At 37.6% G+C, this 23,399-nt stretch overlaps 1 protein-coding gene across 1 annotated transcript; it reads right to left on the minus strand.

Moving 5' to 3' along the window:
* Positions 1–8,125: 8,125 nt before the first annotated feature.
* On the minus strand, positions 8,126–22,807 carry LOC115518557 (sulfotransferase 6B1-like). Its single transcript, XM_030322103.1, has 6 exons — positions 22,577–22,807; positions 20,141–20,325; positions 17,546–17,672; positions 11,922–12,016; positions 11,583–11,769; positions 8,126–8,642 (listed from the first exon to the last, which is right to left on the minus strand). Exons 1-6 carry the CDS (start codon positions 22,719–22,721, stop codon positions 8,524–8,526), a joined length of 858 nt encoding a protein of 285 aa, XP_030177963.1. The 5' UTR covers positions 22,722–22,807; the 3' UTR covers positions 8,126–8,523.
* Between the last annotated feature and the right edge of the window lie 592 nt (positions 22,808–23,399).

Below are 23,399 nucleotides of genomic sequence, written 5' to 3' on the forward strand. Positions count from 1 at the left end.
AATTGGTTACAAAATCATAAGGCAGAAATCTTCTAAATTTCTTAGTACATCAATGAACTGAAAAGAACATACTCTTTTTACTTTTTGTTACAGTTATTTATTTATATATTTTGAGAGAGAAAAAAAGAGAGAGAGATGGGGAGGGGGCAGAGAGAGAGGGAGGGAAAGAAGCCCAAGCAGCCTCCATGCTGTCAGCGCAGAGCCCAACATGGGGCTCGACTCCTTGAACCGTAAGATCATGACCTGAGCCAAAATCAAGAGTTGGACACAGCCGACTGAGTCACCAGGTGCCCCCAAAAGTAAATACTCTTGATTAGACTCTATAGTTCTTTGAAGGAGAAAAGCTATCAATAAAGAAATTTTATCTGTGAGGGCTATTTACATTGTTTTAATTCAATAATGAAGGATCTATCATATTAAAGATATAGTGAAGAAAAAAAAGGTAAACAAGACACAAGTTCACCACCTAAGCTGGCAGACAAATATAGGGGAATAGGATGAGAGATGAGTCAACAGAAATCAGGTCATCTAGGGTCTTGTGAGTTACATTAAGTATTTTTTTTTACTCTAGTCTCAGAATAAAGGTACAGGGACTTTTAAAGGGCTGGAAACAGGAAAAGCTTTTCAAGAGGAAGTGAAACTTGAGCTGGGCATTAAAGACTTCAAAAAATTTCATTGATGTCAAAGAATAATAGCAGAGAAGTGGGGTTCACATACTGTGTTCAGAGAGTGGGAGATGTCCATTATACACAGGACCTACAGGATCTAGAGGAAAATGGTCAGAAATGAGACCAGAAATTTAGGACCAAATTAGGGGTACCTTTGAAAGAAAATGCTTGATTCCTGTGTTGACATTAAAATACCCAGTGTCAGGGAGTCTGGGTGGCTCAGTCAGCTAAGCATTTGACTCTTGATTTGGGCTCAGATCATGATTTCACAGTTTGAGGGACTGAACCCCAAGTCGGGCTCTGTGCTGACAGCACTGAGCCTGCTTGGGATTCTCTCTCTCTCTCTCTCTCTCCCTCTCTGTCTCTCCCTTGAGCACGCTCTCTTGCCCTCTCAAAATAAATAAATACACATTTTAAAAAAGAAAGAAATACCCAATGTCTTTCCAATTCCATCTATTATATTAATAGTGTTAACTGCCTACTTTGTGCTTGCTCTTCCCTTCGTAAAAACTTATAGTGATGCCAAACTGTTCACAGAATAAGGTAAACGCTTCCCAGCCCAAGTGTTACCGCTTTCCTTTGTATCCTCCTTGCCCTTCTACTGTGATGAGGAGACTAGCAGAGAGCTAAGCATTAGCCTTCCTTTCTTTATTCCATCCTTGCGAATTATTCTCTTGAAGCCCAGTCTTCCTTCATAGTCCTGAGTTTTTGGGCGTTTATTTGTTTAATGTGTATCTTTAAGTTCCCCAAAGTCAGAAAGCCTGCCTGTTTTGTAAGCATCATGCAGTTTCAGTGTAGCGGGTGTTGTGATGGGCCATGCAGATCACCATCGAGATTGGAGGACTTATTCCTCTGACTGTGGGGAGTATTGTCAGCAGACAAGCCTCAGCCGGTCAGCCCTCTGCAGAGCTGCTTCAGCTAAAAGACAGTTGTTTCATCCATGGGCACTGCATTCCCAAGGATAACCCTCATCCAAAGACTGGATAGACAGAGGATAAAGATCCTGCCTTTTTGTCCTAAGACAACGCTGAAGGGCCATGTTAGCTTCAGAGCTCCCTGTGGGGTCAGCTGAGGCTCCCATCTCTTCCCTCTGCCTGATCCTCCTTTCTTCCTTTCCCTCTACAGACATCGCTCCTAAAGCTCCCACTCACAATCCCCCGTGTACTAATCTCCCTCTTAGAGTCTGCTTCTCTTGAAATGTTTCCTGAATGAGTAAATGAGTAAACAGAATACACCCTATACCAATTTGGGATGAGAACTGGGTAAAGTAATTACTGTTGTTCATTATTTCCTAATTTTAAAGTGCCTGGTATGACTATTGTGAAGTCTTATAGTCTCTTAAATTCTCCTGTGTCTGGTCTTGTTTGTTTACTATGTACTGATACGAATCCCTTTATCCAAGCATGAAAGTAATGGTTAGGAATGTCACCTTCAATGACCTGGTATGCTTGTCCTTCTGAACTGGTTGGGAAAGTTCTACTACCAGAATAGTACTAAAGAATTTTGGCTTGCTCAGACTTCATTGATGGTATTCCTAATGCAGGATTATTTCATGTTTTTGAAATGTTTAAAGACCAATTAGATGCAGTGTTCAGTATTTGTTATGCTGAGAAAAATACTTCATTTAAAAAAATCTCAGTGGTTAACATTTTGGCCACTGGGTGTCATCACAGAGCTAGCTTAAAAAAAGATGGCATTTTTAACCAGCTGATTGGAAGTACCTGAGTCTAGTAAGATTTAATAACATACTTTCATTGTTCAACCTTCATACATTGAACATTAATACCCACTGGAGGAAGTTCTTTGCAAAGTACAATTTCTCTATTTTCTAGTCTTTCTTCACAATAAACCATACAGAAATAAAGTTTCTTCTAACAGTGTTTTGGCATGTCTTGAGTGAATGGGGAAATGGGGCAGGAAGGCTAAGGTTTAATGAAGATATGGAAATGGTTGAATTACTGCTGTCTTAGAGAACCAGAGCTAACTAGAGAGACATAAACCCAAAGCTACTCAATTTGGTCATCTGATTACCTCAAGCCATAAAAGACCTCTGTCTTAACTTCTTTTATTTTACTTATTTTTATTATTGTTGTTCACCCTAAAAACCTTTATAGAGCAAGGACTTTTACTCCATTTTACAGATGGAGAAACTAAGGCATAGAGAGGTTAAGAACTACCTAAGGTCAGATACAAGGTGGCCCATTAAACCTTCAGTGAAGGCCTAGACAGTGTTATCAAAGTGTGGTGGCCCTTTGACCACCTTCATCAAAATTCTGTATAACAATCACTAAATATAATAATTGTTAACAAATATATTCCAGCCACATGCAAGCGCTTGATGTGAATCAGGCACAGAATTCAGTAATCTGCTAACTCCGGGGTTCTCAACCCTAACTACAGACTCAAGTCACTGAGAGAGGCTTTAAAATCAAACAGGTGTCTGGAACTAACCCTTTCTATCCAATCAAATCAGAAGTTCTAGGTATGGGGTCCAGAGAAGAGATTTTTTTTAAAGGTTTTTTTTTTTTTCAAGTTATTCTCCTGTGCAGACAGAGTTGATAATTCTTGTTTGTGAGCAATAGTTCTCAAATAAAATCTTGAGCAAGTAACTTAGAGGTGATGCTCATGCAAATTCTGTAGAATACTCTTTGAGAAACTGTCTTAAATAATATGAAGGTAGGGCAGGGATAATAATCCCAAGGGAAAAAAAATTAAGTTAGAATGAGACCCTTCTAGACAATATGAAAGTACAATTTCCGTATTTTTTAGTCTTTCTTCTCAGCAAATCATATAGAAATAAGGTTTCTTCTAACAATGTTATGGGTATCTTGAGTAAATGGAGAAATGGGGCAGGAAGGCCTAATGAAGATATGAAAAGGGTTGAATTATTGCTGTATTAGAGAACCAGAAATAACTAAATGGAGACATATTCTGAAAGCTACCCAATTGGGTCATCTGGTTATCTCAGACCATAAAAATGACCTCCAAAATAGCCATAAGGGTCATTTCCTACATCTTCCCCTGCTAACCTCTTAGAAAATTCCATCTAGGTCTGTATATTTAGAAAGAGGATCAATAATTATTTTATTAAACTGAATTAAAAATAAATAAAACTAACATGTATGTTATTTAAATGCTACATTATTCCTCTTTGACACTGATAATTAATATTTTATAAATGTGTGGATGAACTGTTAGAAAACAAGGAAGTATCTCTATTTTACAATTGTACACATTATAAGGAAACAACTATTAAAAAGTAAGGTTAAAAACACACGTACATTATGGAAATGCCCACAGAGGTCTCCACCAGATTTATTTACCCTGTAGAAGGGTGACAGCTACAGGCTATCTTTTTCATTTATAATTCGTCATTGCTTACCTTTACTTTTGAAGGAAGATGGATAAGGTCTTTCATTACACACCAAATGGATTAAGAGATATTAAAAAGCAAGAATCAATAGTATTTCATAACTGGTTTGATTTGGAAAATGGAGGGAAAACAAAGAATTAAATATGACTGTAAGCATTCACACCAAGAAGCTGAGCAGGTAGAGAGACAGAAATGTGTCCATTCATTCTTTAAATCATTCATTCATAATGGAATACTACTTGGCAATGAGAAAGAATGAAATCTGGCCATTTGCAGCAACGTGGATGGAACTGGAGGGTATTATGCTAAGTGAAGTAAGTCAGTCAGAGAAAGACAGATAGAATATGTTTTCACTCATATGTGGATCTTGAGAAACTTAACAGAAGACCATGGGGGAGGGGAAGGAAAGGAAAAAAAAGTTACAGAAAGGGAGGGAGGCAAACTATAAGAGACTTTTGGATACTGGGAACAAACTGAGGGTTGATGTGGAGTGGGGGAGAGGGGAAAGTGGGTGATGGGCATTGAGGAGGGCACTTGTTGGGATGAGCACTAGGTGTTGTATGGAAACCAATCTGACAATAAATTATATTAAATAAATAAATCATCCATTCATTTATTATTCCATTCAGCACATCTTTGTTGAAAAATTTCTGAGGGCAATACGCTGCATCAGTCACCAAAGAAGCTACCTATGGCCTCTCTGGAAGGATATGATAAAATTGGAAGGGAAAGACTCACATACTGTGAATAGTTAAGTAATAATAGAAGAGAATGTATGATTGAAAAAAAGGACTGACTAATGCAGACATGAATTAATAGGGGAATACAAAAATAAGATCAAAATGGGTGGCCGTACTGGAACTGAGGTTTTTGGAAGGTGTAGAATTAAACTGATCTGTGAACTCAATTCCCAGTGAACATTTGTGAAGCACCCACTATGAGTGCTGTACCAGGCTGGGTGCAGTGGAGGAAACCAAAATGAACAGAACATGGGCTTTAACTGGCAAGAACCTTACAAACTGGAATAGGAGACAGACATTTACCTCATAAGACAAAGCTCGAATGATTACGAATGGGAAGGGAAGGGTCTCTGGAGGGCCAGTGAAGGAAAATGCCATCTAGTGAAATCTTAGAAGAATCACCGGATTTAGTTAGCAGTTACTTACTGACTAGAGAAGAGGGGCAGAGAAAAAGAGGAGGAAGAAGAATGAAAAATCGATGACAGATGAATCAACTGAAGGATAGTGAGAGGCATTTGGATGAGGAAATGTGTATAAGTTATTTTGTCTGCTCCAAGGAAGTGAAAAAACAAAGTGGGGAGGTCAGAGTTCAGGGGGAGAGATCCAGGATTTACCTTTGAAAAGGGGATGGGGCGCGCCTGGTTGGCTCTGTTGGTTAAGCATCTGACTCTATATTTCAGCTCAGGTTATGCTAACATAAAAAAGAAGAAAGAAAAAGTGAAAACCTTGGGGGCATGGGTATCAGGGCAATTAGTCCGCAGCACATCCTCAGCTATTGCTATCACTATGCAGACACTCCTCTCCGTAGTGCTCTGTAACCCTCCTGAACTGGCTCCGCCTCCCACCCCACCCCCCACTGGGTCCCAGGAAACAGCATCATCAGAGATTCTTCTCCCCAACAAATTACCTAGGGTCTGATAGACATTTCATATAGCCTTAGCAGAAGTCTTGATCCGTAGTCCCCCAACAATCCCCCCCAACAAAATCATTCTGCTGTCAAGCCTTGCATCTGAATAAATGCTACCCTCAGATATTCAGTTGAGTAGCCAAAAATCTAAGCTTCATCTTCTATTTTTCTGTCTTGCATGCCTGTATTATTAGGTTAACCGGCTCAATATTCATATTATATCCTGAAATTGTCCATCTCTCCATTGCATCTTCTACAGCCACTGCCTGCATGCCCCTCTTCTCTCACCTATGCCACTGTAATAGCCATTTCTCCCTGCCTCCTTCTTTGACCCCTGGGTCCACCCCTATCTAGTGGTCAGAATGATCTTGTCAAAGTGTCTGTAAGGAGGTCTCAGCTCTGTGGAAAATCCCCCAGCTAGCACAAAATCGAAACCCTTTGCCATGCCTCCAAGCCCAGGGAGCCCACTCCTCATTCGTGCTGAAACCCCCTGGCCCAACACCCCGGCTAGGGAAGCTCTGCAGTCACTGTCTCCTACACGCCTTATGTTATCTTCTTTATGGCACCTATTGGTCCTGCCAGATCTCAAAGGTTTCCTTTCTTAAAAAAAAAAAAAAAAAAATATATATATATATATACACACACACATATATATATGTAAACATGTATATTTATATATAAATAATATATATTATATATAATATATATAACATATAAATTATTTATATATAAATATATAATATATTATATATAATATGCAATATATATCATATATAAATACATTACATATACATGTATATGTATATATATATGATTGTGTATATATATATATACACATGTATATGTATATATATATGATTGTGTATTTATATATATATATATATATATATATATATATATATATATATGATTGACTTTAAGCAGTTTTCTACCAAACTGGATTACAACGATCCTGAAGTTACCCTACAGATCTAAAATACTACAATCAAACGAAGTCCTAGGTCAGTTCTTTCCATCTCAATGATCATTTCAATCTTGTGCAAAGATGTTATAGCCTCATAGGATTTGGAGCATTTACCACCACAGTCATTGTCTTCTGCCCTTGCTGTCTCATCAGATCTTCTTGTCTTGCTTTGATGATTTCATCATTCTCTGCACATCAACATCAGGGAAAGTTACGTGTGATTTGAACTCCAGCATGAAGATGAACCCTTGACGAAGATCACACCTGATTGCCTCTCTGGAATACATTTTATTTGTAACAAATATGTATATGTAGGAGATTTATGATTATCTAATGCTTACTGAATTGTGATAAACCTGATACAAAAGACTTCAATAGATTTGTTACTAAAATATAGGATTCACAATACACCGAGGTACAAAAGCAATGTGTTTGTCTGAGTTAACTCACTCAATCCATCGCTTTGGGTTCATAGCTCAGAGTCATATACAATATGCAGTTTTGATTTCTCACCAAGCCTCGAGTTAGATATTATGGCACGTATACGAACAGTATGAGTTCATAAATGATGTATTGTCATTTAGGTAAGAATTATGAACTAAAGTCACTGAAATTTCATTACAGTGTCTTCTAAGCTAAAGCTACAGAACAATACTATCATAGGAGAGAGACAAAAATAGAGATTGAATTAATCCTAAAATGCTACTGGGAGAGCAGGATGCCTGGGTGGCTCAGTCTGCTAAGCAACTGACTCTTGATTTTGGCTCAGGTCATGATCTCAGGGTCATGAGATCAAGCCCAAGTTGGGCTCCGCACTGAGTGTGGAGCCTGCTTGAACTTCTCTGTCCCACTCTCTCTGTTCCTCCTCCATTTTCACTCTTTCTCTCTCTGTCTTAAAAAATAAAAGTACACTTTAAAAAATGCTACTGGGAGAAAGAATACTATTCAAAATACTGGAAAAAATCATAAACACTTCATATTTTTCAAAACTACAAGATAAGACATTTGTAATTTAAAACTTTTTTAAAGTTTATTTATTTATTTTTGAGAGAGTGTGTGCACAAATGAGGAGGGGCAGAGATAGAGGGAAAGAGAGAATCCCAAGCAGCCTCCTCACTGTCAGCACAGAGTCCATTGCGCAGGGCTTGATCTCACAAACTGTGAGATCGTGACCCGAGCTGAAATTGAGTCAGATGTGTAGCTGACTGACCCACCTAGCACCCCAAGAAATTATGTAATTAAATGGATTTATAAAAGATAAAGAAAATACTGGAATGCCATGCCAGTGTTACTTTAATGTGAAAGAGTATCTTTTCATTCTTCATTTCCACCATGTACCAGATTGGGATCATTTGATGTAATCTACCTAGTAGGTATTCCATCTTAGTAAGATTATGTTTGTCATTGTTATGACACTGGAGAATATTTCTACACAGACACCAGGTAATGTTGAAATGAAAATGTTTATTTAGAAGTCATAATGTCCAAATAGGCAGAAAATAAATACTTCTCAGACATTTGTTATTTTACACAATCCCTCTCCACTTTTGTTGTACATTAATGCAGTTTATAGAACACCCACAGTAATATGTTCTCCCTGAATAGAAATAATCTCCTTTCCTTATGAATATCCTGAAAGCAGATATATAATTCAGCCATTCCAAGATTGTAAACTTCCTCTTGTTAATAATTCTCTGCTATCACCAAATATGTTAATAACAGTCTCTCATACATGAAACCTTTGACACATTCATGAAGTGTCCGTTTCTCACTGAAAGAAATATCTGCTTTTCACATTGGTAAAATATATTTATGTATTCCCTGAGTACTGCATCACATAAAACGGAAAGTGGCTTCATTTTCCATTTATATTAAGAGGAATCTTCAAAATGTCTTGCTAGTTCACTGTGTTTCATTTTCTCTGTGAATAGTTCATCAAATACTCTCTTCTGCTTTGAAGTAAAGTAGTTTATCCAATCACCCACCGCTCCTGGAAAAAATTGGAAATGTATCAGAGAAGAACCAATGTAAATGTACAGCATTCACAAAAGCAATCTGTCAGATTTATAATAAAATATGAATGATTTCATTTCTTGGTGATAAGGAGATGGGGGTTATTCTTTTCTTCATTTGTTATGTGTTGCTTTTAATTTCCACAGTAATGGTTGTATGTTAATATTTACAGTTTAAAAAGTTATTTCTTAAAAAGAAAAGAAGATTAAAATATATAAATAACCTAGGTTTTACGACAGCAAGCCAAGAAATGTCTCGCCTAAACTTAGTTGAAACATAAATAAGCGACAAAGTGGACATGATGTCACTTCTTTCCCTGTCCTGTGCACCTCTGAAGCGGTAACTGTGCTAACATACCACAGGTCCGCATAATTACTCGCTCTCTCTCTCTCTCTCTCTCTCTCTTTTAAATTCAAGTACACTTAACATACAATGTGATAGTGACTTCTGGTGTAGAGTATATTGACTCAACAACTCTATACACTATTCAGTGTTCATGACGATTAAGTGTACTCTTAATTGCCTTCACCTATTTCATCTTAATTGGTCTCCACTGGGTTCCACTGAGCATCAAAACTTCCTCATTTCTCATCATTCTCTGTATTATAATCCCTCCCAATCTCTCTGTTTCTCTCATCTCTGCTTGTTTCACCTTCCTTTGCACATCCTTTTCTAAATTCTTTCTGTCTTCCCTTTATCTTCTCTCTCCCAATCCTCCTAATCTTTTTCTTGACCCTCCCATATCATCTTGCTCTTGTCCTCCATTTTCAAACTTCTTGGAAGAGTGGTCCTTATTTGCTGCTTCCTTTCTTTCTCATCTCTTCAATTCCCTTAATCTGGCTTCCACTGACACCACTATGGAAGACACTCTCAGAATTCATGAATGATAAACAAACAGCCATGTTTGATCCTGGCTTTCTTTGGAATTCTGGCTGATTTCCTTTCTTGGCTTGTCTTGGGCTGTTTCATTCCTATTGATGTTAGCGTCCCTAGGGCTCCCCCTTCTAACCCCTTCCCCACAATCCTTTCCATCACCCTGAATAATTTTACCTAATTCCACAAACTGCTGATGGCTCCTAAACTGACTTCTGAGTTAAGATCCACCCGACCGTGGCTCATTGCCACTAGCCAAATTATGCCCCTCAGTGTTTTGTACCTGGATTATTACAATAACCTCTTACTGGACTTTCTGCCTCTGGTTTCACCCTCTTCTAATCAACTTTCCACCTGACTCTATTATTTTCAGGTCCCTTCTTAAAACAGCATATAGACAGGGATGGGGTGGGGGTAAAGGACCCCCTCATAATGTCCATCAGAGCTTTTGTTCTCTGGCCCCAATCTTTATCTCCCTCATTCTGCTCCACACATCATATACCACTCTCGCACAGAAGACTACCTGCTCTTTCTAGAAAATACAGTGCAATTCCATAGTGGTTCTGAGATATCATTCTTGCTGCTAGCTCTTGCTGGAATGTATTTCTTCTGTTATTTTCCTGCCAAAGTTTTACTCATGATTCCAGTCCCCAATCCAATGTCATCTCCTCACCTACTCTGCTAGGAAAAAATTCTCTCTCCCTTACTCATGTTGCTATTCATATTTGTTTATACTACTGGTATAGCTGTTATCACCTTTTATTACTGTCTGGATTATGATTTTCTGAAGGACAAGACTGTATTTTATTCAATTTTTGAATCTTAGCACTTAGAATATACTTATTAATAAATGTTTGCTGAATTAAGTTCTCTCCTCCCTCTCAGCCCTGGTTTTGTAACTATAAGAAAATAAAAAATGAATCACCAAAAAAGACAAAAGTAATTTGCAAACTTAAGGCAATATCTGATCCATGTGAGTTAGCAAATATTTGCTTTAGAATGAATTAAATCCAGATGAACCAGAAAATGGAAAACACACCTTTGTGTTTTCTAGTAGGAAATCTGAGTACCTAAACACAGAAAATTTTGCCATTATAAGTTATGAAAATTTTGAAAAATGTTAAAACATTTTTCTCCCATATCTGGATTAAAACTCACATGGATTTCATGTCCACCTGGGTGGCTCAGTTGGGTATGTGTCTGACTTTGGCTCAGGTCATGATCTCACAGTTCCGTGAGTTCAAGCCCTGCACCAGACTCTGTGCTAACAGCATGGAGCCTGGAGCCCACTGTGAGTTCTCCCTCTCTCTTTCTCTCTGCCCCCCCCCCCGCCCCTGCTCTCTCTCTCTCTCAAAAAATAAGTAAACATTAAAAAATATTTTTTAAAAACTCACATGGATTTCAAAACAATTCTATATCCAGATGTACCCAAACTACTTTTAAGTTAAATGTTAGGAATTAGTGGAGAAGATTCATTTCCTTCTCTTTGGGTTTTCATGCAGGGGAATGTCCTTAGATAACACTTCCAGCTTCTCTGTACACCCCTGACTGGTGCAGGGTGAGTTATTTGGTGAGTTTGGAAAAATGCACTGTCAAAATTCATCAGCTCCCTTCTCTCTTCTGAAGAAAACATGTGTCACATACCGCTCTCTACCATGCACTAAATGGGCTGCTTCAGTGCAAGAACAGAACTGCATTTGATTGTGACTAAGCAAGCATGTTTGCAAAACTTAGGATAAGTTGTTAACAAATGCACTAGGCTGCAGAGCTGAGGAATATTCTTCAAGCAACTTTATTTCCATCTGTTTGACACCTGTGTCTCTCTCAACTGGTTCCTAACTGGGCATGGAAATCTCAATGTCTAGAAATAATGCAATTTGAGAACTTCATTTAATAAGTGTTCACTGAGGGATAACGATGCACAAATCCATTGTGCAAGAGATAGGGTGCACGATGGTGAAATGAGATATTTTTTTTAAATGGTAAAATGGAACTACTTCCAAATATAAGCCCAGGCAAAGCACCACATCCCGTTATGACTTACCTTTCCTAAATACCAGGTTCCTATTAGTTGTGAGGGCACAGATGGTATGATTTGGATCACAGTTTTCTTTGGCCGCATTATTTTTCATTTCACTGAATGATGTTTTCCGAGTAATCTTATTAATTTCACTGTCACTCACATTTATACCAAGGAAATTAATTATTTTCTTTATGCTTTTAGAAAGATCCTGAGCAATAAGAAAAAACAAGTTTTTTAGAAAGTGTAACTCATCAAAACACCAAATTAATTCCCTGAAACCTGAAAACAGAATTTACTGATGTCCTGTTTTAAATGTACTTGAGTTAAATTTTGATTGTTGAAATATTAGAAAGGACTTACTTTCTTCATTTCTTCATAGAATATAATTAGAATGTTTTTGTCATTTTTGTGTTCTTCCCAGCTTAAAACATGATCAAACCAGGATCCATATACAACTAGAAAAAAAAAGTGAATTCTGTTAATACTAAGCATCATGACTTGGGAAGCAAGTTAATTCTAAGCATCATGAAATGGGAAGTCTCGGGGTCTTCCCATTTCAGCAAAGTATGCAAAGTAAGGCACACAGGTATCAAACTTTCAGGTGAAAGAATTTTACTTAAGAATTTTTGAACGGTGGTCGCCTGGGTGGCTCAGTCGGTTAAGCATTTGACTTTGGCTCAGGTCATGACCTCACAGTTCATGAGTTTGAGCCCTGCGTGAGGCTCTGTGCTGACAGCTCAGAGCCTGGAGCCTGCTTCTGATTCTGTGTCTCCCTCTCTCTCTGCCCCTCCCCTGCTTGCACTCTGTCTCCCTCTGTCTCTCTGTCTCTCTCTCACACACACAAATAAACATTAAAAAAAAAAAAAAAACTTAAAGAAGAATTGTTGAATGGGGGCACCTGGGTGGCTCAGTTTGTTAAGTGACCAGCTCTTGATTTCGGTTAAGGTCATGATCTAACAATTTGATTTGTGGGATAGAGCCCCATGTTGGGCTCTGTACTGACAGTGTGGAGCCTCCTTGGGATTCTCTCTCTCTTTCTCTCTTTGCCCCTCCCTACCTTGTGCACACACATACTCTCTCTCTCTCTCTCTCAAAATAAATACATGTTAAAAAAATTGTTGAATCACTCTATTGTACATCTGAATCTAATATAATGTTGTATGTTAACTACACTGGATTTAAAATGAAAAAAAAGGTAGTTATATATGTTAATACCATGTCTTCTTCAGTAACAATGTGTCATTCATTATCTATGAAGAAACTTACAATTAGGTTTAATAACATTAACTCAATAATTAAAAATTAAATAAGATCTTAAATATTTTTTAAAAAGTTTTCCTTAGAAGAGCTCAAATTAAAAAAAATACTCTTTCAACTAAATACAATATTGTGAAATGAAGCTGGGTTGCTATATCTTTTAATACGGTTGTGGTGTTTTTTCTTATTTTTGGTAAACATCTATTTATAATCAGAAAAAATGACAGCAGAAATGCAGAAATACACATTTTCCCAATAATTGTGTTCTGATAACTACTTTGGATCTTGGGAAAAATAAAGAAACATTGAGAATTTATTATTTTATTCCTGTAATGTCACAGGCTTTTTAGAAGTTCTTAGCATAAAACATTTATAAACTTCCTCAAAGAAAGGGGGAGGGAGAAAAGAGTTCTATTCACTCATCTTAGTTTAAGGCTGAAAAATACAGTGTTAGGGATTTATCAATAGTTGATACTATCTCTTTACTGCTTTGCTAATTTTACAGTCCTAAAAATATCTCCAAGGCTTGAGACTAAAATATTACCATGCAAAATGAGTGATCAGAAGCAGTGATGATAAAAAACAAAACCTGAGCACCTTGTTGTCACCACAGAAAGTTGACTAGCTTGACAATCTAAAGTGTGAAACATAGTAACCTAAAATACTACATACACATCTTTCCATGCATCCTTATTATCCAAAGATTTAATACTAGCTAATGCCCAAATTATAAAAGAGCCACTCTACTAGCAATTTTCTGAAGATCTGATGACTATTGATTCATTTAATAAGGATTTATTAAGCCATTAGTGTCTGACAGATATTGCAGTATATACATTTTGAACATTAAAGTTTTGCATAAATTGAAGTCTAATTAACTCCAAACTAACTGCAATTTTTCATGGCCTCAGTTCCCAAGGAAGTTAAGGGCAAGAAAATAACCATAAGGCATTCTTAAAACAAGAACTTCTGGGACTGCAATGTTGTCATTACAGTGTCAGCCCAGTTTTCTACCCCATTGGTCCGGAAGGCTGTACAGTAAGAATGGGTGTTTAGAAGGACTGTCCTGATACATCAGTCATCAGCATTCTCACTGCTATTTCAGGGACTTGCGCAATACTTGATCTTAGAATTACTCAAATTACCATATCAGTTTTAAGGAGTTTTTCTTTTCTTCTCCTCCTCCTCCTCTCCCTCCCCCTCCCCTCTCTTCCCCTTCCCCTTTCCCTTCTTCTTCTACTCTTTCTTCTTTTATAAAGTAGGCTTTATACCCAGTGCAGAGTCCAAGGCCCAAGGTGGGGCTTGAACTCACGACCTGAGGTCAAGACCCTGAGGTGAGATCAAGAGTCAGATGCTCAACCTACTGAGACCCCCAGGTGCCCCAAGGAGTTTATCTTCTAAGGATGGCCAACATTTACCCAGGAAGAAACACATGGTGGGATAAGATTGATTCTTCTCTTATTCAAATTTAACAAGTTAACTAGTTTCTAGTACCCCAGACTACACTCACAGACTCAACCTACCTCACCGCCTCCTCTCAGCAGCTGCAGCCCATCCCAGCCCTGGTGGATGACATCACCACCTAGAGTTGCTGATGCTATGGAAGCCCTCAATGCTGTCAGGGGGAACCTAGGCTTCTGTGACTTGCAGGCTGGACAGGAAAAGAGGCCTGGTGTCACATCTGGTGGTTATGTGTAATTGACTTGGCCCATTATGGCTTTTCAGCAGGAAATGCATTCCAACATACGCCAAATAGATTGAAGAATAATCTGTTGGATCATAGCCTGATCATTGTTTGAGAGCAGCTATGCTATTATTAACTAATTAATTTATACTCCATCTTGTTCCAGAAAGACTTAAGCCAGCCAAAATTGTCTTAAAGAAGTAAGCTGTCATGCCTTCCTTACTACTATAGAGAATTACACTTTTTACTAATTCTTTAATCAGAATCCTTATTATCCAGACCTATGGCCCTAAAGAAAAAATAACTTCTGAAACAGAGATGTAAAGTATTTCTTTTATGGGAAATGCTTTTCTCCACATCCTCCACTTAATTACAGAATTATACCACCTCCTTTCCTTAGGCATTCAGCATCCAGTCTCTTAATTTTGGTTCAGTTTATGATCTCATGGTTTGTGAGATTGAGCCCCATGTCTGGATCTGCACTGACAATGCAGAGCCTGCTTGGGATTCTTTCTCTCCCTCTCTCTCTCTGTCCCTCCCTGCTTGCTCTCTCTCTCTCTCTCTCTCTCTTTAAATAAACAAATAAACATTTTTTTAAAGTCTCTGAAGAAAATCCCTGAAATACAGTCACATATATTTAACAGAAAAACAGACAACCTTATCTTATAAATAGTAAAAAGTGAGGCTACTCTTCCCACCCAAGTAAATAAATAAAAGCTTTAGTGATTCAGTGACTATCCCCAAGTGTCAACAGGATTTTCCCAGGCTAGATTATCCGATTGTATAATACTTACATGGCAGATCCCTTTGCAATTAAAAATCTTAAAAATCTATTAACATACCTAATAAGGCATAAAAGAATCATCTGGAACCTTTTTTCCATCTGCACTGCCCTTCCCAGTGTACTCAGCTATGACTCTGGATAATGTTATAGCAAAGGTAGATGCCCTATGACAGCTAGTTTGCTTCCTTGCATATGGATGGGGTTGCCCTCTTTGTGGCTACACTCGCAGAAAAATAATGTCTACAACAGGAGCACTAATAGGCCTGCTTTTCCCTGCCCTAGTGAGGCCATACCCAGAGGATGCTTTTTGTCTTCTAGGTGCTGCAAAACAATAGAGATGTGGCCATATTAGAGCTCATGCAGCAGTGAGAGACGTAGTGAGCCCCAGTTCATAATAACTGGAGACAAACGTGGCTTTTCTTTTCTTGAGAAAAAGCAGACTCAAGATCTGTTTTTTTTTTTTAAATAATTTATGTATTTAAACTCTGCTTATTCCAAAAATGGAATTGAGGCAGAGTGAGGCATGCTAACTATCTTCAAATATTTAAAAGGCTATCATGTGGAAGAAGAATTAATGATGAGGGCAACAGCTTTCTTGCTTGATGAGTTATGCCACAGCGCTAAGAGCAAAGATTTTGGAGCTGACACCTGGATTTAAATCTGGGCTCTGCTCCTTAGTAGATACGGATCTGGACAAGTTATCTGGCCTTCCAACATCTGTACTTTCCTCACCTGTAAAATGAAGGTCACATCTAGCTCTTGTGTCCTTGTGATGATGATATGAAATCGTGTTGCACTGCACTTAGCTAAGTGTCTAGATCACGTAGTAAGATTTTTAAAAATTTTTAACAGTATTGAGATGGAGTGTGTTGTTTGGGGGCAGGAGCTGGGGGTGTGAACCCGTTGTCCAAGTTAAGAAGTTCAAGTTTAGCCTGCAATATTCTTGGGGATACTACAAAGGTGATTCAAACATCAGGTGGGTGTTTCAATCAAATGACCTTTAATAGACCTGTCATTCCCAAAACTTTATGATTCTACTAAATGTTTGCAAAAGAGGAGCTGAAATATTGTGAGCATAGCATATTCTTACATAGAGAATACAGCAAAAGGAGTGTTACACTCTGTTGCTAGTGAGTTCCCTAAGTCCTCATGTTAAGGTTATACTTTCTGTGGACTCTCTTAAATTAACAAGTAAATGCTTAACAATTTGCAAGTGAAATAGTGAAACTAACAATTAAGAAGATTTACCTCCAACCCCCTAGAGAGATAAGACCCTGTGGGCACACACCGTTTCTAAATCATGCCACTTCTACATTCTGCACTGTCTTGGTATATTATTTTGGTTTAATGAAAGGTTTCGGAAGTCAGGCTTAGAAACGAATGTGTGCGTGCGTGTAAGTGCTCCAGACACCAATGAGTCAGGGAAAAAGGAATAAATTCAAAGGTCATTCATGGTCATGCAGAACCGACATGCACTGCACAGCTCAATCAAATGACGTATCATTGTAGTATTTTCAGGAGAAATTGCTTTCTGTTCATCTTTATAAAGACAAGTATCAAGATGGCTAATTCATTTGTTTTATTTGGGGAATGTTTTTTCCCTTTTGCGGGGAAGGGGGAGTTTAGGATTTTTTGCGTGTTGCTTCTGTTGTTTTGGATTTTTTTTTTTTTTTTTTTTTTTTTTTTTTGGATAGAGCGCAAGAGGGGGAGAGGGCACAGGGAGACTGAGAGAGAATCTTAAGTAGGCTCCACATTCAGCATGGAGCCTGACATTGGGCTCGATGCAGGGCTCATTCCCGCGACCCTGAGATCATGACCTGAGCCAAAATCAAGAGTCAGAGTCCCCAAGCCACCCTGGCGCCCCTATTTGTGTTGTCTTATTTTCCATGTGGGTATACATAAGGCATGTTTCAGACTGCATGTCTAGGCTTCAGCTGTATCTTGCTAAACTCCAATTAATGCATAATTATTTCACTGACAAGACTGATGGTATATGCAAAAAGAATGACACTTGATCAGAATTAATCTGTTTTTAAAACATTTCAACCAGCTTAATAAGTAATTGCAAATACGTACCACCCGTGGGTGATAACAAAGACTGAGGAAGCAAAGTGAGAAAGAATGGCTTAGAAGCAAAAGAATTATCTATTCAAGTGTATTTCTGAAAGCAGGCCATTAGGGTCCATTTAAACTTTTGGAAAATGCTTTTGTGTTGAGTGGAACTGTATATTATGAATAGAAAATCATTGTTATATTTACCATCTCCTCTTAGGAAAAGCTCTAGAAATCCAGCCCAGGTTTCAATGCCAGGGAGATTGGGATTATCTCTGTAGTAGTGGAATAAAGAAACGGCTGTATCCTTTGGATTCCTGACAATGTAGATAATCTGTTAAAACAAATTAGTTTATTTTTAGATGGAATAGCCCCAAAACAAAGCATTTTCTAAATGAAAGCAACCAAATCTACCTGTACAAACCACAATTTTTTGCTAGTTTACTCAGATTATTAAACATAGATTCAGGCCAGTGTTTCTAACTTAATGTGTGTACGAATCATCTGGGAATCTTGCGAAAAAGCAGATTCTGATTCAGGGGATCCAGGATGAGACCCGGCATTCTGCATTTCTAACAAGCTCCCAGATGACATTGGTGCTGCCAGCCACCGACCACACTTTCCCAATTTATGTGCTACATGTGGCCTTATCTTTTTAGCAACAGACATGAGAAACCCTCTATTAATTTGTAGGACAAGATTACTTTTTTAATATAAAAAACTTCTAACAGAAAAAATTTTTAGTAATTTTGTAACATGACTTAAATACACTAAGATTTCTTATAAATTGTCTATTCTTATTTATAAGAAGAATGATGTTTTAGAATTGCATATTTCTACAATTTAATCCCCCACAGAGTAAGGAATCTGAGCTACCCTCCTAATTGACAGAAATGCTGCAACTGCAATCTAATTCAATTTAATAAATATTTGTTTGGTACCTCCAGTAGACCAGGCGGAGTGGAAAGTTCAAGGTCTGAGAAATAGGACTAGTAAGACAGAAATACTACCAGCTTTCTCAAAACTTGCAGTGAGGTGAAGGAATGCAGTGTTATGAAAGATATAATAGGGACATACAGAGTGCAGTAAGAGCCTCTGAAAAACCTCAGGAAACCAGTGCAAGACACTGGCTATAATAGGACTATCTTCGATCATGGTCATGAGTATCAGATGTCCCACTTGCTCTTAAATTCATAATCAGGTGTACACATTTTATGTAGGTTATGAAGTGTTTACTGAGTTATGCTGAATGTAGCTATCTTTCTGTACCGTGTCCATAGTCCAGGTATTATGTAGCTATCTTTCTTTCTGTAATGTGTTCATAGTCCAGGTGTCGTGTAAGATCCACATGAAGAACACCTGCTCCTCTTTACGTGAGAGATGTGCAAAGGCCACCGTGCACAGAGATGAAAAGCCACCTTTACCTCCCCTTTGCCCCCATTACCCTCTCTTCATCTCAAGAGATAATTGAGGAGTAACTCAACACTTCAGGCTTTCTTTAATTGCTCTCTGCATCCTGAGCAGATTCACAGAAACCCAAGGCTCTGAAAGCAGTTTAAAAATCCATTCACTGCCTTAACAAAAAGAGATAAAGTGGCAGAATCTTAAGCCTTAGCCATCCAGTTGGAATTTTTTGTTTGTTTGTTTTGGTAGAGAGAAGAGTATTTTAGGGTCTTTGGAGAATACCCAAAGTTACATGTCAGTATTATCAGTGGGAAAGGCATGCAAGCTATTAATACATAATACATATTTTTTTTTAATTTTTTTTTCAATGTTTATTTATTTTTGGGACAGAGAGAGACAGAGCATGAACGGGGGAGGGGCAGAGAGAGAGGGAGACACAGAATCGGAAACAGGCTCCAGGCTCCGAGCCATCAGCCCGGAGCCTGACGCGGGGCTCGAACTCACGGACCGCGAGATCGTGACCTGGCTGAAGTCGGACGCTTAACCGACTGCGCCACCCAGGCGCCCCCATAATACATATTTTAAAATAATGTATTCTGGGGTCACTTGGGTGGCTCAGCCAGTTAAGTATCTGACTTCACTCAGGTCATGATCTCTTGGTTCGAGGGTTGGAGCCCCCCGTGTCAGGTTCTTTGCTGACAGCTCAGAGCCTGGAGCCTGCTTTGGATTCTGTGTCTCCCTCTCTCTCTTCCCCTCCCCCACTCATGCTCTGTCTCTCTCTCAAAAATAATTAAACATTAAAAAATATTTTTAAAAAAGAATGTATTCTGTAATTATGTGTAGTGACACATGTTAAGTAGAATTATTGTGGCAATGATTTCACAATATGTAGTAATATCAGGTCATTAAGTGGTACATCTGAAACTAATACAATGTAATATGTCAGTTATACTCAATAAATACACAATATTCTAAGAAATATTAGGGGGTGGCTAAAAGATATGAAGGGAAGGTAGAATAGGTCTCTGAAAAAAATTAAATATTAATTAATATCATGATATGAACTAAAAGCATAAATTTCATGTAAGAGATATTGGAAACAAAAAAAGGGGGAGACGAAGATAAGGAACAAAACATAGGAGTCTAAGTAAGATTGAGAGTAGAGAAACATGGCAAGAAGAATTGACTATCTGACAGACCCTGCGGGAGCACGGAAAGTCAGCATCAACCCTAAGCTCTCAAGGCTAGGGAGGTGGCAACAGAGGACAGGTAATCATCTTGGGAAACCAGGTGCAAACAGAGACTCTCACTTCCCATTAGGGATGAAAGTGACAGATCAAGAAGCCAAGCCCAATTCTATGGTACTCTCAAGCCTTTGCCCTTACCCACTGATCTTACCTTGCATTGTTTTTGTTTGATATTCATAGGTAGCATGTTGTAGCTCAAATGTGTTGGAATAACTCTTCTCTTACAATACATGTTTAGCTCTTCAAATTTAGAAATGTCTCCCAACTCAATAGGAGATGTTAGACTCATGCTAACATTGGGAATGTTCTCAATGACCTCTGCAACCCAGTGAGTACCTTCACACAAAAATAAAACAAAATGCATTTTTAAATTAAGTGATACTCTTGATGAAATAAATATAGAAAATTAGCATGATTTTATAAGAGCTATGAGTGCATTAATTTTCCTATAAATAGTTATTATTGCTTCTTGACACTCACTGAAACCTGTTTGAACGCTTGAGAAGATAATTCACTTTTCAGGAAGAATCACACTTTAAAGAGCACGAAGAGACCTTAAAACTGCATAAGCCATTTCCTCAGCTTGAAATACTCTTCCATGCTACCCTACCTCTAGCGCCTTCTCCAATTTGCAAATACACAGGTCTTTCCATATACAGTTCCTACTGGTCCTGCAAGCTCATGCATCTTGCTGTTTTATATACTGTCTTCTGAGTCCCTGCTCCCCTGGCACAATTGTTTACTCTCTCTGTCCCTCCAAAGTAGCACTTAACAGAGTAGAAATGGCATTGCTTATATTCATGTCCATCTCCCCACTCCCCCCTGGAAGATAGACACTGGATCTTTTTTTTGTTTGTGTGCAAACACAGAGTAGTGGTGTAGACAAAGCATTTGAACAAGGAGCAAATGCTATATTCAAATATCATAAAGACACAATCCTATGCTACCATGAAGTCTGGAAGGAATATCAGTAAGCAGGAGCCCAGAAGTAGAAGTTTGGTAGGGAGGATGCTTAGCTGATTTGAAACCAATGTTTCTAAAAAGTTTAAATCAGGCCAGTGTCCACTTATCCCACTGTAATTCCAGCTCCAAATTTGTTATGACATTAACTAATTTATAGTTGAATAAATATTTAGAACTTAAACATGGTTCTCATTTGCACGATATGTTTTAAATTAAAGACTATTTTAGATTATAATGTTAATAGGTCAAATATTTATAATATTCATATAAACATGACTAATATAGTAATGATATTTCTATCATTTTCAAAAAGTGTATTGATATATTCTGGCGAAGGAGAGAGAATACAGTTTTGTGCTGCCGAAGAGACCTCCGGACCTGGTGAATGATGCCCATTTACAGGCACCAACACGTACACTGGAAGCTTTATATATGGTTGTTTATACAGAGTATAAACTAGCCACTTGCTCAAAGAACTTTAAAAGTCTCATAAATTACTTTCTGAACTAACATATCAACTTAGGGTAAGGTATATTTATTCACAGAGTGACCTGCTACATAGAATGCTGAGATTTTCTGGAGGCAATCATTTAATTTCCATTTGAAGCAGTATTTTCCAATAAAAGAGTTATGTATGTGATTTATGTTTATTCTCGAAAAACACGCCTGGAAGATCTGGCCTTATGTGAACTCTGTGAGGGCCTCTTGGGCCTGACAGAGTCAGGTACGTGAACTAAATGCAAACATAATTGGAAAGGGTTTAAGCTCTTAGTTGCTGACCCATGCCAGCAGGTGTATGCCCCTCTGCGCATGTCTGGAAATCGCAGCTAGCAGTTGGATATTATATATCCTGGTCACCTCTCAACATTAAAAATAATATCGAATTAATTTTGACTATTCCCAGGATGACATTATTCATAATGGTCCTTTCTTTCATGTGTGTAATATGTGGAAATAAACTTTGAAGAATAAGGCATAAAATTTAACACTAAAAACACATTTGTTTTTATTAGCCCAGGAGAAAAAATTATTCATTTATAAATCAATGATTAAATATGAATTGAACTAATACTATTTGTCACCATGCCTGGTACAAATATGAAGAGAACTTTATACTGTTACAGATATTATGCTTATTATATATGTCAATATCTGTACGCTTTATCAAATAGAAACAAGATCATAGTAAAAGCTCTAATTCCTCCAGTTGAATTTTCTCAAAACACAGTTCTCAATGTTCTAATGTCAAACTTTTTCATTAAAATAAGCATTTAGGGTCTCTTGGGTGACTCAGTTGGTTAAACATCTGACTTCAGCTCAGGTCATGATCTTACAGTTTGTGGGTTCAAGCCCTGTGCAGAGCCTGGAGCCTGCTTCAGATCCTGTGTCTCCATCTCTTTCCACCCCTCCCCTGCTTGTTCTCTATCTCCTCAAAAATAAACAAATAGACATTTAATAAAATAAATAAATAAAATAAAGTAAGCATTTAGGATACTTAAATGTCCTATGAAACAATTCTGAAAAATAAATGTTTTATAAAAATATTATATTTCTTCTTATTTCTTACATTTCACATATTTAAAAATGTATTTATACATTTAAAATACATTAAAATAAACTTTACCTGATTTTGGGTAAGACACCAGAAACACATCATCTTCTCTTGCATTGAAAAAATCCAGGGAATTTAGAAGTTCTTCTGAACACATAGTAGAATAGAGGATCCCCTTGAATTTATGAAGAACACTTGACTGCTTCTGGAATGGCATCTTTCTTAAAGTCAATCAAAAAGTATTTACTAAACACTAACTTTACACAAGGCACAGAACAAGGATGATCCTTGATGTCAATCCTAGCTCAGTGGCAGTGTAATCCTAGAATTACTAAGCTAGAGGAATCTATATATACGCTTTGCAGCTCTTCACAAGAGTAATTTTTAAACCATAACTAAGCCAAAGTCTACTGTGAAAATAATATTTTTCTTGATAACACATGTTACAAAATATTTTCTTGATAACACATGTTACAAAATATTGCCTCCCAACTTGACATTCAGAATAGTTTACAAACAAAGCTATCAAGATCTCAGAATGTAATTATTAAACAAAGGGACTAGAGTTATTCAAATCCTTTTGCTTTAATAAGGAAAGACTTATAGTGGCTATCATGGATTACGTCACTGTGGAAAGGACTAGAAAAGTTGAACTTCATGTTAATATTAACACATAGTAGAGGAAGTAGCTAATAAGTATTGCGCTGCAGGAAGAGGAGAGGAGTGGTGCAAGAAAATATGAATTTTTCTTAGAATTGGCAGATAAATCTGTGGCTAAAAATAAACCTTGCAGGAAACACTTTAGGAAAGATAACACAGAAATCAGAAAACCCAATCCAGAAAAAAGACATCTTGAGCTTTGATGTATACATGCTGAAATAAACAAATTTTTGTC

Source organism: Lynx canadensis, chromosome B4 (assembly GCF_007474595.2).
Source record: "Lynx canadensis isolate LIC74 chromosome B4, mLynCan4.pri.v2, whole genome shotgun sequence".
Lineage (NCBI taxonomy): Eukaryota > Metazoa > Chordata > Mammalia > Carnivora > Felidae > Lynx > Lynx canadensis.